Consider the following 19,550-nt stretch of genomic DNA (forward strand, 5'->3'; position numbering starts at 1 on the left):
TTACAGGAAAGGATACAGAGTAACAGGAAAAATATATGAAACAGTGGAGTCTAGCTTTAATACAGGCTTTAATACCTTTCTTGTCCAAGATCACACAGGTGTGCTCTTTTTCTAGCAGTGAACTATGAGGACATGTGTGGATTTTCTCTGCTCAGGTAAGCCCAAATGGCTCAGGGATCCATGGCTTTTGGAAGGGTAGGGGGGTGGGGTGCTAGTTAACATAGGCATATCCAGCTGTGCAACCATCCTTGGCCACCCAAAATCAGGACCCCAACAATGAAACCATGTGCACATGATTAACCTTGGTGTTTGTGCAAAGCAACCTGACAAACCAGTTCAGCATGGTCCATTGCTCCAGGTGAATATAACAAAATCATCAGTCACTAACATAAAGAACCTTCTGAGGGCCACATTCCCAGGAGTTAGTCAAGGGTCACTCATGGTTCCCTTGAAGACATAGGAGGGAGCCACTAGACTTGCTGTGTTAACTCTTTCCTCACAATATGTAGGGGAGAACCAAATCTAGCTAGAATTTGAAAAAGAATTTCACTGCCACAAAATCACTTATGTGGTAGAGGTTAAAGAATGGCTTTGCCACCTGGAGGCCGATCACACGTGAACTAAGAAAGCCTTCCTGTTGTGGGCCTCTGGTTGAAGGTAAGTGAGCTATATTATATCTTTTAAGTCAAAGTGTCTAATTTCATGGCACAAGCAGTATTTATCTTGCAAGCGTTTAGTAAATTCTTGCTTAAAAGTTGGAGCCTCACCTCCACTATACTATAAGAAACTGTAAGAAATCAAGGGTACGTTTATTCATTCAACAATTATATTGAGTACCTGTGTAGCATTTGCTAGATACTGTTCTGAGTGTTGGGGATTCTTTTTTTTTTTTTTTTGAGATGAGTCTTGCTCTGTCACCCAGGCTGGAGTGCAGTGGTGCGATCTCGGCTCACTGCAAGCTCCACCTCCCAGATTCATGCCATTCTCCTGCCTCAGGCTCCCAAGTAGCTGGGCCTACAGGCGCCGGCCACCACACCCAGCTAATTTTTTGTATTATTAGTAGAGATAGGGTTTCACAGCGTTAGCCAGGATGTTCTCAATCTCCTGACCTTGTGATCTGCCCACCTCAGCCTCCCACAGTGCTGGGATTAGAGGCGTGAGCCCCTGTGCCTGGCTGTGTTGGGGATAAATTGATGAAATGATAGACAGATGTCTGTTCCTATGAAGCTTATAGTTCTTATGGTGGGGAAGTCAGAAAAAATGTGATTTGAGGAAGCAATCAATCATTGAGTTGGGGCGAAGTCATAAAAGAAGGTTGGTGTCCTGCATGGAAGCCTAGAAAAAAGAAATTCAAAGAAAATAAATGTATCAATATCTCTGTACTGCTTCATTAAACATTTTGGTGGTTGCCTTCTTAGCTAGGGTTACCAACCATTCCCAGTTTGCCTGGGACTAACGGGGTTTTCAGGATGCAGGTCTTTCAGTGTTAAAACCATACAGTTGGTCCCAGTTTTCTAGCCTATTTCTAGTGCATGATCACTGTACCTCTCCTCTGAAAACTATTCTGTCCACCATTCAGGTAGGTCCTGGCAGCTGTTTGTACTGTGTTACCCTGCCCACCTAACTACATTTGAGATTAGGGTGGGATCTTGACCCATTCCTGACCGATTTGTTTATATTGAGAAATTGAACTGAAAACAAGAAGCTCAGAATCTAGTCGCATAGCTCTATAGTGAAATTTCACACACTTCTGTCATTGAGGTCTCTAAAACAAAGACAATTTTTGATTTTTGGAAGCTGTTTATCTTTTAATTCTCTAAGGCATCCCAATCTCTTAAGGAGTTCTCTCCATCTGACATTCTTGCTTAAATTAAATGGATTTTTTTGTTATCAGAAATTTGACTAAGCCAACTATCCAGGTGTATTTCTAAGTCAAGACAAACAGCTCTGGTTCTTTATTTAGAAATGTTCCTGCAATATTCCTCAAGCTTAATGGAAATCTCTCTGGAATAGCCGGCTCCCTGGTTAGAGTACCGTATTTTTATATTCAGTGGACCTGTCAACCCACTTCCTTTCCTTCCTTACTCCCTGCTTTCCTTCACTCCCTTTTTTTTTTTTTTTTTGACAGGGTCTCACTCTGTCACCCAGGCTAGAGTGCAATGGCATGATCACGGCTCACTGCAGCCTTGACCTCCCTGGGCTTCCAAGTGGCAGGGACTACAGGTGCATACCACCTGGCTAATTTTTGTATTTTTTTGTAGAGATGGGGTTTCACCATGTTGCCCAGGCTGGTCTCGAACTCCTGGGCTTCAGCAATCCACCCTCCTTGGCCTCCTAAATTGCTGGGATTAGAGGTATGAGTCACCATGCCTGGCTTTATCCAGTATATTTCTAATTGTAGATAAATAAATTTGCATTCTGGTTCACTTTGGTAATTTTTTGTATTTTATTTGCTTTGTTTGAGACAAAGAGTTTCACTATGCTGTCCAGATTAGTCTCAAGCTCCTGGGCTCAAGTAATGCTATTGCCTAAGCCTCTGGAGTAGCTAGGACTACAGGTATGCCACCACGACCAGTTGGTATCATTTTTTTCTAAAAATTATCACATTTGAAAGTGTATGGATTTTGTTCGAACTCATCTGACACATAACCCTACCCTCTTTCCAATGAGCATGTTAGTTCCATAATGGTAGGTATTCAGTTAGAGCTTGCCTATGAATACAAGAAAATTCCACAAGTCATTCTTCAATTGATTTGTTGCAAATTCTGCTGCCTTTCTTAATCCTTCTCATTTGACCGTCATTAAATTTCTTGGAGACGTTTCCTGACTTTGGAACTACCATCGAGCATACTTGGCTATCCCAAGGTGTGGTCTTTTGTGTTTCAGCTCTGTTCACAAGCCTCAAGCTTTTCAGACTTATCAGTAGGCCATACCTAAAGTAGCCTGTGTATCTTAGTAACCTTCCCACTTCCACTGTCACTCAAGTAAAACCATGCTGTTACATACATCAGCTTGTCAATTAATTCCTCTTTTCCTGTGGCTTTTTCACCAAAGCTGAACATATCCTAACTTCTTTCTAGGCCACTTCATTGCTCCTGGAGTTTGTGCATCAGAATCACCCGAGTGACCTTCTTAAGTAAAACAAAAACCAGATCCTGGGCCACCCTACAGCTGGACCTTTGCAATCAGACAAATTAGGCACCTTTTAGAAAGCTGTGGTTTTAAAAAGCTCTCCAGTTGATTCTGATACATTATTGGCCTATTTATTTCCATCAGCAGGGCTGAGCCTGGGACCTTAAGATTGGCATCTTCCCCCAGGTCTCCAAGACTTTCCACTCCTTCTCACTTTGGAAACTTAGAATCTCTGGGAACCTAAAGTAAAATAAACTTTTTTTCCTGACCATTCTTTTGTTCGTCACAAACATACGGACACCTACTAGGTGCTAGGTACTGCAGTTACAATGCAAATTGCATTAGACACTGCCTATCCCATTCCCTGAAAAAAAACAAACAACAAAAAAACAAAAACACTGCTACTTAAGATTAAGCATGTATTTATTTTAGTTCAGTTAAAACAAACATACATTGTTTCATTGAAACGGTGTAGCACTCTTTGCCAACAAGCCATACTAGAATTGTTGGTCTCTAACAGTACAGTAGGGATATTTACACTATATACACAAAGTTAATACACCCAGGTTCTCAAAGGTCTTCCATTACACTAGATCACACTTTATTTCATTACACTAGATCACATTTTGATTACTGCATTTTGAAAATTTATACCTTATTTAAATTTTAAATAAGAGATCTGAATTTGCACCACGATTTCATGAAAAAATTTAATGTTGAGTTTATTGCAAATACAATTTAAACACTTTAGTGTTTGTACACAATTTGTCAATTTTTCAATATTCAATTTTCTGTACAGGTACTTTTGGGACAATTCTTATAGTTACATAATATGAATTCATCAAAATGCAGTTAAGAAACTTATAGGAATATATACACTTGAACCCAAGACCCAAACCTGACATTATATACAACCTATTTACAAATACATATGGACAGACAATATATGTACATAGATTATCATAAATATTGAAAAATAGGTTAGCTTTAATGGATTAATGTTGTTCTATAAATAACATTACAGTTATAACTGAAACATCCACGGAAGACAGTAATGCAAAATGAGGTGACAAGACAGTGGTTTTAATACTGAAGACTGCTCATTAATGGGAATTCATTGTTTAGGAACCTCAAGGCAGACAAGATAGCTCCAAGAGAATCATGCATTGCAATTTTCCCTAGGCAGTTGATTTTGAACCTCAAATAACCAGATGATTGGAGGAGCTTCCTCACATTAATTTGTTGTAAAGAAAAGAATTTTTTTTTCCATTCCTTCCTGGTTGCCACAGTATCTTCTGTAGAAACAACTCTTGGTATTCCCTGGCAGGTCTTAGATACAAAGTCAGCAACTTATTCCAGGAGCTCATGCAAATGTGCCAATTCTTGGTCTCAACTAGAGGTGAGGTTCTGCATTCGAGTGGAGTGTCTAAAGCCCAATTAAATGAAAGCAGTGCTGTAGAATCTGTCTTCCCACTGCCTATTTGTAGATGGTCCCCAATTATTTTATCTTCATAGGAACAGACAAAAGTGGACCAATAAGGTTTCACCCAATGTAGCACTACAAGACGTCTTCCAGTTCCATAAGGGTCCTTACACATGTATCTTGTTTGTTAATTTAGTCACATATAATACAAGAATGCGTAACAAAAACCACGTCTGCCATATTTCTGGCCCTTGCCCCAAACTCAACATTTTTAGTTCAAGGGCAAACCTTAGAGCCAGATGACCAATCGACAATTCCATTATTTGCTTCCCTCAACCACTTAATGGAATTATGTATATTAGATTTTAGACATTATGCCTGATGAGCAAAGTACCACGTTATTTTAATAATATATTCACCATACACTGTGACATATGATAAATGTGCTCTTAAAGCCAAGTTTCAAAGTAATTATTTTCACTTCTAACCAGGATTGAAATGGAAGGGTTGACATGCAGTTGGACCAAAACGACTAACACTCAGTTTGCACTGTTTTCCCTAGCTAACCATTTGTTGGATGTAAACAAGTAATTCTACGTTGTACAAGAATGAGATGACAGTCCAGTGCAAATGAGTTTTTATAAAGCTTACTGCATGAGAAACCCAGTGGCTTACACAAAGAGAACTTATATCTTACCAAACATAGGTGTACCCTGTGGATTAGACCTCTACTGTAGACAAAACATGAACACAACTAAGCCATACATTGTCAAGTAATTCACACTTCCAGTAGGTGAGCATTTTGAAAAAGTGTACTCTCTGGACACAATAATTTTGGCCTACTGCCATCAAATGCCCATTTTCCACTGCTGGAAGCAATGCCAAAAAAGGGCTGGCCCAAAAAAATACCCAGAGCTGTCAATACAACACTGGAGACAGATGCAACTGAATAAACCCTGTTTTACCCAATTGCACTATTTGGTACCTCAAAATTAGTTATTTTATTTCCCACAGAAATATCTGTATTATCTTCCATTCTAATATGCTGAAGACACAAACATTTCAGTCTCGAACCAAATTGTTTGGGGACAGAGAAGAAAAGTGATGAACAGGGTTCATCTGATTTGGTATAGCAATAATCAATCAATCATCTTTTAAGTAATGGTGACATTTAAATGGAAAAAAACTACGCTCCTAATTCATGGTACAATTTTTCATTACATCATTTTCTCTAAAAATTATTTTGGGTAAAAAAGTATTTGGCTTATTATGCCTACAAAAAGGCAAATCATTTCATTATACTAATATTCATTTTTAAATACCAATGAAATTATTTTATGGAATTTATTGATAACTGCTTCTGAATAAAGTTCAAAAAAAGCAATTTTTTAAAAGTAAAAGAGTGCTTCTGAGGTCTTTAAGTATTTTTGGTACAAAAAATAATAGTGTTTTTCTCAATGGTTATTCAATACTTTGCTGTAAATTAAGAAGAATTATTTCTCACATCGAATGGTTCCATTAGGCACATTCAAGTAAAATCATAAAATATCCAAGTTAAACAATGACACAGCCAAGCATGTGGCTTGATAAAAGTTAAGAGTTCGTCCATTCTCTGGAATGGAATAAAATTGTCACTTCCCTTAACCCGAGACTCGTGGTTTTGTTGTTCATATCCATTTCTAACATACAGATAAGTTTCTTTAACAAAAAAAAAAAAAAAAAAAAAAAAAAAAAAGTTCACTTATTCTGCACTCAGAAGAACCAGCGAGGAATCTGCACTTCAAAAGGAAGTGAAACTGAAAATATTAGGTGAAATTTCATAGTAGTTGAGTTTACTCAACACTGGCATCAGATGCACTGAGTTTGAGTGGTGCCAATTAATGACCACCTCCAGGTGCATTGTGTACCCAATCCAAAACAATCAAGGCCATGCTTCCGGTCATCACCAGTATGCCACTTAACAGGAAGAACAAAGCCTGCAATAAGCATAGAGAAAATTGATCAATAAGTAATAAAACATATATGCTAAACATTTCTTTTTCTACTTTTTGAAATGTGCTTTAATTACTAAAGTTTATCTACTGCATCATGTTCTACAGAATGAGTATTTAACTTGCTAAATATAAACTCCTAAGTGATCAGTAAGTTATCTGCAGTACAAAATAACTACCTTTGAGGCCTTCTGAACTTTTTCACTTTTCCATTCCTTTGTCTCAAGTGAAAAGGGAATTTTCTTGCTAAACAAACTGCTTCATATAGAGGTGGACTGGATTTTTTGCAATTTTTTAGAGCAAAAGTAAAGTCACAAAATCAAACCCAAAACATCCTAAAATGCAGCAAAAGTCAAAGCCAGAGGTCTTTCCAGGAAATACTAATTCCTAAATCCTACCCTTCAATACTGCCACTATGTAATTTAGAGTAAAACAAGATGACAGTTGTTGGTTTATAAACAATTCTAGTACTTTAATCACAGCAGAATGAAGGTGGAAAATAATGACTAAAAAGCAGTCTTTTTCCTAAACACCACCCACCAGGATTCTGGTACTAGGAACCACATCATTTGTGGTTAGCACATCATTCTCTGTCACCAGCTGGTACTACATTTTAGAGTAGGTACATAATAGTAAACACTATGGAGAGATGGCCTCCCTGAGAGCTTCACTCTGAAGATGGTCAGTCTCATTCAACTAAACGCCCTTCCTTCTCTTTTATATATTCAATGCCCATTTAAGTCCCTGTCACACAGTAGGCAGTCCAATGAAAACTGGTTGAACAAATGTTGAAAGCTTAATATCTCACACTAGTCTTCAACCCTATTCCTATCTCCAAAGTATCTAATAACTTTATTGCAATTAACTTAAGTATTTATTAGATGGCAAACTATCTTTCCCCTTCCCTCTGCAATCTTCCACCTGTGAAGTATACCATTACAGAAATGTTTACTGGAAACTTCAAAGTGAAACCACAACAAATAACAGCTACGAGAATAAAATTAAAATCAGTTAGAGAAATTTATATTACTACTGTTTCTATGGTGATAATCTTTCACTCACCCCAATCTTTTGTACAGATTTCATAGGTTCTTTCTTCACCAACTTGATATAGAAGGCAGAAGGAAGAATAAAAATTAACATAGCAGCTGCAGATGCACCTGTAAAAGAACATTTGTTTCTTGAGGATTCAATGAACCACTTGTCATTCATTCTTTAAATCTTAAAATCCCTGATGTTTGAATCAACTTTGATACTTTCTAAAACTTACCAATAAAACCAAAGATATCCCTAATAGTTGGGACAAAGATGACAAGTAAATTGGTAAATGCCAAGATAGACACTGTAATGAGACTATGACGCCACCAACTGAAATCTTTTGATGCACACAACAAGTGAGTTACAGAACTCCGGATCTGCAAAAATAAATAAATAAATAAAATGTATTTTAAAAATAATAGCAATATAAAATTTACAAATCCAGCTTCAATGAATGAAAGGAATGCCCAAGTAACAAGGAATCTATCCAAAATAGTAACTATTTCTAAATAAAACTGTGCCTCTTTCTCTGCTGTTTCCTGAACATCTGAACACTTAAAAGATCATTTTATATCTTATGGTGAAAAAAAAGTCCCCAGGATATTTTGAAAATATACACTGTATTTTTTAAAAGTCCCTTCAAAACCACCACCAACTTAGTATTGTTCTACTGGTGTTTCCCTTCTTCCAGAAGATGAAAATCTCACAAATATTCACGTTTAAAAACTCATTCCTACTGAAAGCAGAGCAAGTGATTACTTACTGGGAAAATAACTACTGGTACTGTCAGGGTCACAGCCACTAACACAGCCAGACGGACAATGAGAAGAAGAATATCAGTTCCCAAGATAGTAGAGTAGGTATGAAGCAATTCTGACTCAACATGTTCTACAGGGAAATACCAAAAAAACTCTTGAGTGTCTGTTTTCATTGAAGACCAAGTAGAAAATTTAACAGCAAAATGTGCACCAGTTATTTAGCTACTCACAAAACGACTATAAACTAAGAGGCTAATAAGATTAGTTTGGAATTATGGTTAATGCAATTAAAGTAACATTGAAGGAAAATTTTTCTAAATACACATAGAGATTTAACCACATGACTCCCATTAAAAGCAACAGGAGTTAAACAGCTAAATCTCCTGGCTTGGCTTATAATTTGTGTTTGTGTTATACAGTCTGAAGGTGATGGGAGAGGAGACAGGCAAGATGAACTCAGAGGCTGGCATATCATACAAACATGCCATCAAATGATTAATGATGTTTTCAAACCTGGATTCTAGATATTACTGATTAAATACACTACAGAAAATTCTAAGTTCTAAATATAATTTCTCATCACAAATATGAAATATATTAAGACTATTTTTAAAGTGATGGAACTATACATAGAAAAGTAGCAGTTTCATTTCAATAAGCTTTTTTTTTTTGGTAAAGGAGGCATTATTTACCGTAAAATGTTAGGTATCCAAAGAGGGCGGCAAGCAGATACATGAGAAACATAGCAAAAAATGAAATCTTGGACACATTCATCATTCTTCTACGGCTGCGGCTATATAATTCAAAAGAAAATTCAAATGTGTATTTCAGCAGCAGTTACAGCAGTTGTCTAATATTTTCTCAAACTGATATAAAAATGAAATACTCACTCTTTCAGTTCTTCATAGATGGGAAGAATAGCAGGATGACAGACAAATGAAAAGGTCAGAATTGGCACAGCATAGACAGTCTGAAACAAAACGTAAAAACCTACTTAATCTGATGTAACAAACTCATGCTGTCATATTTCTACAGCATATATTTTATGTAAACAATCTTAGAATCAAAGCCTGAAAGTTTCCTTTGTGTAATTAGCTTCCATTCCTCTAATCTGTTCATGAAGTATGATCAATATCCTCACTTCTGAATGTGTCAATTATTAGCACCATGTGATTATCTCATTTTTCGATCTATTTTAAGATGTAAACCAAAACTTTCCTCACAGTCCTCAATAATTAGCTAATCACATGTTTTCTAAGAAGCACCTGTTATCCTCCTCTCTTTACCCTGGGAGTTATTTTTAAATTTCCAGTGAATAGCTTCCCTCTTTTCTTCCCTAAACTCTTCTTTTGAGAAAATAAGCATATTTAGTTACCTGTGAGTTGAAAATAAAATAGTGAGGTCTGCAAGAGTCATTTTCAGTCACGTTATGTGACAAATCAGGTACGAGAGCTGTTGGCTGTGTTAAGGTGGTGTTTATTGTTTCATTAATTATCAAAGCAGCTTCCACAGGACACGGAACCTGAAATTTCTTGCAAATGACCTAAAAAGATATTATTTTGCATATGTTAAACTAAGTGACATGGTAGGGTTTACAAAAAATATTTTCTAAAGAAAAATCATACCCACCACAATCAGAAAGAACACCATACACAACAAGGAAAAGCCACTGGTATATCCCAAATATCCTAGAAGGGGGGTGGCAGGAATCAGTATTAGTTTAATGAAACAGATTTAAAGCAAATATCTTTTCCCCACTGAATAACTCAATTCTGCTGGGAAGACTTTAGGCACTAAAGTATGGCTACACTACTAAATTTCTAATTCTTATGATACTAAAATATAGAATTATTTAAATATACTTGTCATAACCCAAGCTAATAAAAACTATCATTTGCATTATTTCTTACAAAGTACAATATATAGTGTCAATTAAACATTTTGGCTCCTAAATGTTGTATGCTGTGAGTCCCAAAGATATACCTTTCTAGGGCTTTTTCATTCTGACTAATTTCTATTAAGAGAAAGCCCAACTAACTGGTGAGAGGCTCATTTCAATTCTCTTTTAGAGATGAGTTTGCTCACCTAAATTTCTAAACAGCGACAAAGGAAGAATGAGTATCAATGACACCAACAGAACCAAATAGTCACCGTTCAGATACCACAATCTAAAGAAAACAGAAACAAGGTCAAAACAGTCACAAATATCCTCAGAATAATATATATTTCTTCTAACAGGACTCATTTTATAGAAATACCATAAAAACAAACACAAAAAAAGACATGTTTGGAAACAGTTTCCCTTGTTCAAGATAGGAATAACTTTTTAACTTTGTGTGCTAGATGAATATTTACTCAGGTTAGAAGTTGGGTATGAAACAGTGTAACTTTTGTCCCACTACTTGCTCTGGGAAAGCTGCCAGCTGATTCATAACACAAAATGCTTCTCAAAGACTTGATACTAACGCAGGGAACAAAGCTGCTTTGTTAAGCCAGTAATCTTATCTTTAAGCACTTTCAGAAAAATTGTACACCAACTTTGGTACAGCTTTAGCATGTAATTTCTAATGCTGGAAACTAAAAAATTTTAAAACAAGTTTTTTTTCCAGACGTGTTACCAAATATACTTATTAAACATTTCAATGAGGAAAAGTTTTCATAAAATGCATAGGCAAACTGCCTCCTACCCCCCCGAAAAATTATAAAACTCAGTCCCCCAAACCAGGACTTATTCCAGGTTATCAGAGTATATTGTGACATCTTGAACCACCTTTAACTCCGAAGACAGCCAAAAATATCCCTTTTGAACTTACAGAAAACATTATGTATGTCCCCTAAGCCTTTTCCTTTTTAGGTAAATCATGAATTGCACTCTCTTCTAAATCACTATTTTCAAATTCTAATTGCCTCATAAATTCTGTTCACTTCAGCAGTAAGTACTCTGTAGAACACTAATACTTAAAGATCAGCTTAAAAAATTAAATTTCTAAAGCCACATCTTTGATAACGGCACTTCTCTATTTTGACATAATGAGCTGCACGTAGGGTGGGAAGTAAATTACCCTTCCCCATGTTTACTTTAGATAAAAACCTGTGAGTTCACTGGGATGAATAACTTTGCTAGAAGAAAATGGTTTCTATAGCATGCCCAAGCATTTTCTGGCACAGTATCCCTTATCCAAAATGTTGAGTATCCCTTATCCAAAATGCTTGGGACCAGAAGTGTTTTGGACTTTGGAGTATCTGCATATACATATTTGAAGTATCTTGGAGATGGGACTATAGTCTAAACACAAAATTCACTTATGTTTCCTATATACCTTCTTAAACCCACAGCCTAAAGGTGATTTTATGCAATATTTTAATTAATTTTGCACACCTGTCACGAGATCAGGTGTGAATTTTCTACTTGTAGCGTCATGTTGGCACTCAAAAAGTTTTGGATTTCAGATTAGGGATGTCCAACCTGTATTTTGCATTGAACAGATTAAGTCTTAAGAATTCCAAACTTACAAAAATAGGACGGATTAATTTTTAATGTAATTCAAAGCTTCAATCCTCACTTAGGACATATATTAAAAACAGCTATAACTTCTTTAAGTATGAACACAAAGACAGAAAGCAAGTTCTAGAAAACCTGTTTTAGAAATTAAGATATCCAAAATTGTGGGGCTAGCTACTATCTTTTGGCCTTTCATTCTCCAAAATTCGAATCAGTTTACGGGTCAGTTTCAAAAGGAACATGTATGGATAACTAATAATCATTTTGTATACAACTTTGATAAAAATATATCCAACCACTTTTGACTATAATTGTTTCTCATGAGTAACCTTACTTAGCACTTACCCAGTGTTATCTTCAATGTCCATTAATGCCTGGATCACCAAAGGCAACTCATATTTCACTATGAAGAGGTAGCTTGACATAGCTAGAGGAAAACAAAATTATACCATTACAAGTGCAAAATGCGGCACGTGACACCAAAACGCGTATGTCACCACTCTGTGCTATACAATGAGCATAAAGTCTACCCAAATTGTCTTTTGAAAAATTCTTACCTCCAATGTTCTGCATTGTAATTGATCCAGATGCTGCAAGCTTTCCAACTAATCCAAATGCCTTATATCCCAATTGTTCATATAATAAAGACCCTACAATTTAAGAACACAGAAGCATGAAGCCAAGGATTTTAAAAGAGAAATAAAATCATGATAGGTATACATTGTTTTAGAAAAATCAAGAATGCTATCATACCTCCTTCATTGGCAGTCTTTAAAAGGAGATGAACAGAATACAGGGAAAATATTGACACAAACGTCAAGAGAATTCTGATGAGAGAAGGAAAAGGCACAGGGTTATAAATAAGCATGGCTATATTTAAAGACAACTCTTTCTGGTTGTTTAAATAACATTATGTGTGAAACTTGCCCTATTTGTGTCAAAATGCCCTGAAGAACTGGCATTTCCTCTCCTGCTAACTGGAGTGTCAACATTGTCTCTTGCCTGACAGTAAAAACTTGCATCATTTCTCAGGTGACAGTTCTACAGCATTGGTTAGGAACAAGGATGTCTACCCACTGAGCCAAACACAGCATGAGACACTGGAAAGCTCAACTTCCCAGTGGAGTTTGAAACTTGTACTTTGATTCTGGCACCACAATAATGAGCTGTATGCTTGCCACCTTTCTGCATTTCAATAGTTCCCTTTATCTGTAAAATATCAGTAATATCCGCTACTAAACCTAGCCCACAAGATTCTTATGAAATTCAACTGAGACAGGTTCAGGAAAGGTTTTAAAACCACATGGACCGTATACATATAAACAGGAATGAGAGGCCAGGTGCAGTGGCTCATGCCTGTAATCCCAGCACTCTAGGAGGCTGGGGCAGGATGACTGCTTGAGGCCAGGAGTTCGAGACCAGCCTGGACAACATAACGTAGGGAAAACCCATCTCTACCAAAGGAAAAAAAAAAAAAAGCCAGCTGTGGTGGTGTATACCTACAGTCTCAGCTACTCAGGCTGAGGTAGGGGGATCACTTGAGCCCAGTAGTTTGCCACTGCACTCAGCCTGGAGGACAAAATGAAATACTGTCTTTTTTTTAAAGAAAAAAAAAAAAAGGAAAAGAATGTAAGGGGGAAATGACACTAACATGATACTAACATTTTAAGAGTGAGGCACTACAAGCTTTACTAACAACTGGGCACAAATCAGAGAACTAACCATTGTAATGACATACTACATTGCACCCCATGGCAAGGAATACAGGCCCAGTATTGTCACAGTTAAAACAATGTCTGTGCTAGAATGAGTAGGGTATCAGCTTGACTGTCTAAGCCTTTCCTCCCTTGACCTTTTCACTTGGATTCAGCAAGAGAAAAAAAAAAAAATAAGGTAACATAGAGTGACTAAAGGGACCCTAATATCACCTTATTTTCCTTTAGGGTAAGGGTTCTCCCTCATTCCAGCTTTACTTTTCTTCCACCTAGGAGAGCCCAGAGATACAGACTAATTTTTAAAAGAAATCAAATAACAAAACAGGGAAACTCATAGAAAACCCTGCAAAAGAGAAGAGTTGCATATTTTTTGATTCCGTGTGAGCAAATTGCACGCAGTACCATGTAAGGTGCTGACAAAGAAACTGATGTCTATTAGTTAAACAGAGGAAGTGGCTTTACACTACCATTCTAAATGCCAGAAGTTTTACAGGGCCTAGTCTGAGGTGACACTATCAACCTCACTTCTAACTGGAGAAAAGATGTCGATTTAATTAAAAACAAACCAAATTAAGTCCTTCCATGTCTTACACTGAAATGACGAGCGGTAAATAGACTTTGTAACCTTTGAGGTCACTTTCAACCTTGAGATTGATTCTACTTAAAAAGGTTAGCTATAGAGTTGTTGAAGTGGACCGTGGCAGCCATGTGGTTTTTGGCCCATTTAACTCTATACCTCTAAATATAAAGTACATACTGATGAATAAAATCACACTTTAGCAATCTTATTTAGCTATTTAGTAAAATGGTAAATCAATGACATAAGCACCTATTAAAGTATAATTCCAAGAGTACAAGGGTTACATCAGAATTTGACCTTCACTTATGAAACAGAGGTGCCATTTAATCTCCTTTAAATTCTTACTTTAACTACACTGGCTGCACTCTAAAACTGCCTCGTTTTTATGCCAAGCGCTAACAAGGATTTCAAATATTCAACAGTGATGCCATTCAGATTCTCCACTAAAAATTCCTGAAATTCTAGGATTCTGTATAAATTGCTGGTCCTTCACCTTAGTAAGGGTTCTCTCAAAAAGCCTCATCCTAATTGAAGCAAGCCAGAGTGAATCCTAGCATCTAGTACTCAAAGCCAGGCTTAACCTCAGTGTGGAATTTCACAAAGCAGAGATTTGCAAAGGTCTGCTTTTCTTTTCATGAACGTTCTATCGTGCTGGAGAAAATAACTTGAGTAGAAGGCACCAGTCAGCTAAGTAAAACATATCTGTCACAAAGGGACAATTCCATGTTATATACGTGTGGTTTCCTTATCTGTACAATGAAGGCATTAAGTTACACAATCCTCCACAGAAATTGCCTTAGCCAGGGGTCCACAGGTACTTAAACTTAAGGGCTATGACACAAACATCACTGAAAAATACATGCTTAAGACTGCATGTATTTTTGTTTTGTGCTTTTTCCCTGGAAATAAGATCCACATTTTTCCATCATATTCTCCAAGAGTCAGTGACGCAAAAATGGCTAAGAACCACTGCTCTGAAGTCTTCTGTACCTCCAAGAGTCTATCCAGGTATTTATGCTGGAAAGCACAGGAGTAATTAAGTCTAACTGTGCAACTGTGGGGGGAACCATTTAAAAACAAGTACTTAGTAAAATACTCATTTTTTTGCCACAGCATGTGGCAATCGAACAGGTCTGACAAAAGCAAACATTAAAAAAACATGTATGGATTGCTTTTCAGGGTCCAGAAAATTGACTCCTCCGTCTTAAAACAAACATGTTCCAGGCTGGGTAAATACCACCACACCTTGTATGTTTACAGGAATTTTCTTTTCCTTATTCATGTAAGGGGCCACAGGTCCTTAAGAACTGTGTCAATTTACCAAACTGATTTGGAGCTTAATAGGATTTTCAGCTTCTCAAAATTTATACCTACCCTGGATTTAGCCATAGTTCTTTTTCAGTATCTACCATCTGTTACAATTTTGTTTTAACTATTCCCACTGACTTAGAAGACTTCTGGCTTAATTTGTCAGTTTTAAGGACTGCCCTATTTTTTTCTAGTTGGCTTTCTTGATATTGTGCAGTATGTAGCAGAATAAAGAGATTTTTGGGGTTTCTCATACTTTTAATTTTAAGCAAGTAACTTGAGTCAGCTACTGCAACTGTAAACTCAGTTTCCGGAGCCAAAATATGTTTTATCATAGTAACTGCCCTGCATGGCAGATTCACTACTTACACATACTTACATAAAAAGAGCAATTCCAGTATTAGCCATGGCATAAGAAAGCCCAAGGATTCCACTGCCCACAATCGCATTGCTCAGATTAAATACTGACATTCCAAAGGAAGTAGTACCTGGATGCTACATAGAGGGAAAACGATAACCAAACATATAACAATAATTAAATGGAGAAAACCAGGTTTGGGCAAGTTAGATTTGAATTCTAAAAGTAAAACTATTCTTTTACTCCATAAAGCCACTGACAGACAAATTATTATTTTTAACTTACAAATTCTGTTTCATACTTCTTCTTCCCCATATTCGATTCAAGTAAAAAGTTCTGGTTTTCAGGATCTACATCTGCATAATGGCTACAAAAAATACAGACATATATAATTGTAAACTGGATTGAAATATCTATCACTACACACAAGACTGCTTGAACATAAAACACCCCCCACCAGCATAGTTCTGATACAACACCTTTACTTAAATGTATAAATATTAACTAGGAGTTGACTTTCACACCACGAGCTATCTTGTCATTACAACAAGATAATCGGATACTCTTCCAGAGATGACACACATTCTCTAAATGCTATAGCGAATTAAAGCAATGGAAGCAAATTCCTAGGTAACTCCCTGAACCCAACCCATGCAAGCCGTTTTTTCAGAAGTGTCACAACTTCTCCCACCTTTTCAGAGCAGCTTGCTTGGTGGGGTAGGAGTAGTTGAAGTCGCTGTTCGAACTGTAGCTGCTGCTGTCTTCATCCGGGGAAATATTGAACCGTCCCATTTCGGCCTTCTTCATGCTAAGCACTGGGAGGAATCGGATGCAGCTAGCAGCGCTGGGCTCCTTTTGTCCTTGGCGGTGGGTGCACCGGCCGCGAGTCGGCCTGCGAAAGTAGAGGCGGCGCGTCAGGACTGCAGCGCCCGCCCGCCGTGGTCAGGTGACGCCGCCGGGAGGCGCAGCGCGGCTGATTCATCCCAGGCCAGGCGAGTGGAAAAGTACCAGCCGCGCGCGAGGGGCGGGGGCGCGCCAAGGGGCGGAAAAGTACAGACGGCTGAGCCGCTGAGAACAAAGATGATTCCACCGCTGTGCTGCGGCCGCCGAGGCCCCCTACTCCGGCAGATTTCAGTATTTCACCCTCTCTATTGTCCCCAGTCGGAGTGGAGGGGGCGAAGAGGGCTCTGTTTTGCTTTTTCCCAGGCGCTGCAAACGTGCACAGGCACTCAGGGCACACATGCAGCCCCGACCCTGGCTCGTGTGCATGCAACCTAGGCGCATGGCTTCCCGTTTCTAGCATTTGGAACAGCAATGCTGCGTAATCTGTCCTTTACTGCCTGGAGTCCCCACACCGGGAAATGCCTCTGCCGCACACAGCCTTCCCCAGAAGGAGGCGGAAAGGGCCGACACTACTCTCTCGAGGGGGGCGAACGCCTGGGCCCCGGGAGCTGGGGGTTTATTTACACACGCGCGCGCCAGTGCCCTCAAGCACACCCGTCCACAAGCAGCTGGCCCGCGAGTGCTTCGCCCGCCCAGCCCCTCCTATGTCTGGAAAGCAAACTGATGCAATATCGATCGTCGATATTGTCAAATGTTCTCAACTTGTCTTCCCCAATCTTGGCCTCTCCTATAATACATACCCAAGCCCACCTCCGCCGCCCCCAGATTCCTGGTTCCCTGGACTTAATTTTTTTTTTTTTTTATTAAATGCAAATCAGTCACAAGACTTGCCGCAGCAGAGCCGCGGGCCAGGCTGGCTCCCCTCCCCCTAATGGGAAGATGCGGCTCCGCACCGGGCAGGCACGCGGCCCGGGCCCAGCGCCTGCTCTCCTGCCCACGTCGCGGGCGCGACCCCTGCGCGGCGGGCCAGGATGGAAGGCTGGCCAGGCCAACCGACAACGCCCGCCTCGAAAGGAAACGGACCCCGCGGTCGCCTTCCCGCGCGGCCCCTCCCGGAAGCCCCTCCCCCACTCTCGCCCGGGTCCCGCGCCCTCCCCACAGACACCCCCCCGCACGCGTTACCTCGGTGGTCTCTGTTCTTGTACCCTGGAAACCTCACGCAGACGTCTTCAGTGGGTTTCTCTCAGTCAAATACAAATCATAAAAAACAAACAAAAAATTTCCCCAAATCCAACAACAGGCAGGAAAAATAATTTTAATAAAAAAGGAAATGACAAACTGCCGCCCCAATCCTCCGGCGTCCGCCGTGTCAAAGGAAAGGCGCGAGTGTGCGGTAACGCGTGGTTGGGCTGCTGCTGCTGATAGCAGTACTGGAAAGGCGTTCACTAGGGCGGCGGCGTCGCGGGGCTCTGTAGCAGCCCTTTGAGCGGCGGGTTATAGCGGCACCCCGGGACGCGTCAGTGGGCGGGGCCGCGGCCGCCCGGGCGCCTTCTCTTTGTGTATCAACACCACCTGGGCCCCACCTCCGACCCGCCCAGCCCGAGGCCCCGCCTCCCTGCACCTCCCTCTGCGGCCCGCGCCCGCGGCCCAGCCCCGCCCGAGGGCGCCCCCAAGACTCTCCCGCAAAGCCAAAGCCCACTCTCTCCAGCTTCCTAGATAGTCTGGAAAGACCCCCAGATGCTGCCGCTGCCTATCCTTTTCAACCCGGGTTGGTGCTCAACACATGCGGTTGTCTTTGAGGAGCCATCTCCTTAAAATTTTCTCCTGTCCGATTCACCAGCAGTCCTTGTTTTGGGGGCACATATCAAGGCTTTTCGGGGACACCACCCTCCCACCAAACACTTTCTTGATTGTTATTTTTGTGATTTACAATGAGGTTTTGTCTCACAAACTTGGGCCAAGACAGCAACGTTGTCCTGATGGTTTGTTGTTGTTTCTTTTCCACCTAGACCTGCTTTCACTCTTCAAAACTAGCCCGAGGTCGGCTAGCAGCTCCTTTTCGGGATGACCTTTTTGTACGGCCATGGAAAACCAGACTAGCGGAAAGGCTACCTTTTGGCCAGCAAGCCAGACCCCTTAGAAGGAGGCTCCAGTAGGGAGCCCGGCGCTCCTAAGGCTGCTTGGGAGTCCCCAGTTTTCCATTCGCTGACACGTCGCTTCTCTTATCCCATCACCACCGCCCCCTGCAAGGGCACTGCCTTGTATGAATGCGGGTCTGAGGCGCTTTCTGCAGAGCCTGGTCCTTTCCCTTCAATGGTGATGTGGTCTTGCTGAGCCAGGCAACTAGGGGGGCCCCTTCACTGTGGAGAAAGTGGTGCTGCGGGAAAGGCAAGACTCACTCCCTTGCTGGAAACAAAGACCCCTTAGGAGAGAGAAATGTTCGTGGAATGAATGAACAAACAAGTTTGACCTACTGCTCTCTTCCTTATGGGGACGTGGGAGAAACTGGGCAGGGCACAAAGCAAAGGGCTGGGTGTGATCACAATTTTTGCTTTCAATATTTTACTGAGGAAATCTGTACAACTGCCTATTTCCGCCGCACATGAGGCTTCGGGTGCCCTCGCCTGCACCAGTGTTTATGATTGACAAGCGAGGGCCCGATTTCCCCCATCACACTCCTGTGTTCCCTACCCCAAACCTTCTAACCTTCTACTCCGCTCAGGCCAGTCTTTTTTTTTTTTTTTTTTTTTTTTTTTTTTTTTTTTTTTTTTTTTATGAGACAGAGTTTCGCTCTTTTTGCCCAGGCTGGAGTGCAATGGCGCGATCTCGGCTCACCGCAACCTCCGCCTCCCGGGTTCAAGTGATTCTCCTGCCTCAGCCTCCCGAGTAGCTGGGATTACAG

At 40.0% G+C, this 19,550-nt stretch overlaps 1 protein-coding gene across 1 annotated transcript; it reads right to left on the reverse strand.

Annotated features, from left to right (window-relative positions):
* Nucleotides 1-6,266: 6,266 nt before the first annotated feature.
* On the reverse strand, nt 6,267-18,145 carry SLC38A2 (solute carrier family 38 member 2). Its single transcript, NM_001257811.1, has 16 exons — nt 17,831-18,145; nt 16,497-16,697; nt 16,091-16,172; nt 15,827-15,942; nt 12,598-12,671; nt 12,402-12,494; nt 12,190-12,271; nt 10,428-10,510; nt 9,972-10,030; nt 9,718-9,885; nt 9,233-9,312; nt 9,035-9,135; nt 8,348-8,472; nt 7,817-7,961; nt 7,609-7,706; nt 6,267-6,531 (listed from the first exon to the last, which is right to left on the reverse strand). Exons 2-16 carry the CDS (start codon nt 16,610-16,612, stop codon nt 6,433-6,435), a joined length of 1,521 nt encoding a protein of 506 aa, NP_001244740.1. The 5' UTR covers nt 16,613-16,697; nt 17,831-18,145; the 3' UTR covers nt 6,267-6,432.
* Nucleotides 18,146-19,550: the final 1,405 nt, after the last annotated feature.

The sequence above is a fragment of the Macaca mulatta genome, chromosome 11 (assembly GCF_049350105.2).
Source record: "Macaca mulatta isolate MMU2019108-1 chromosome 11, T2T-MMU8v2.0, whole genome shotgun sequence".
In the NCBI taxonomy this organism is placed as follows: Eukaryota; Metazoa; Chordata; class Mammalia; order Primates; family Cercopithecidae; genus Macaca; species Macaca mulatta.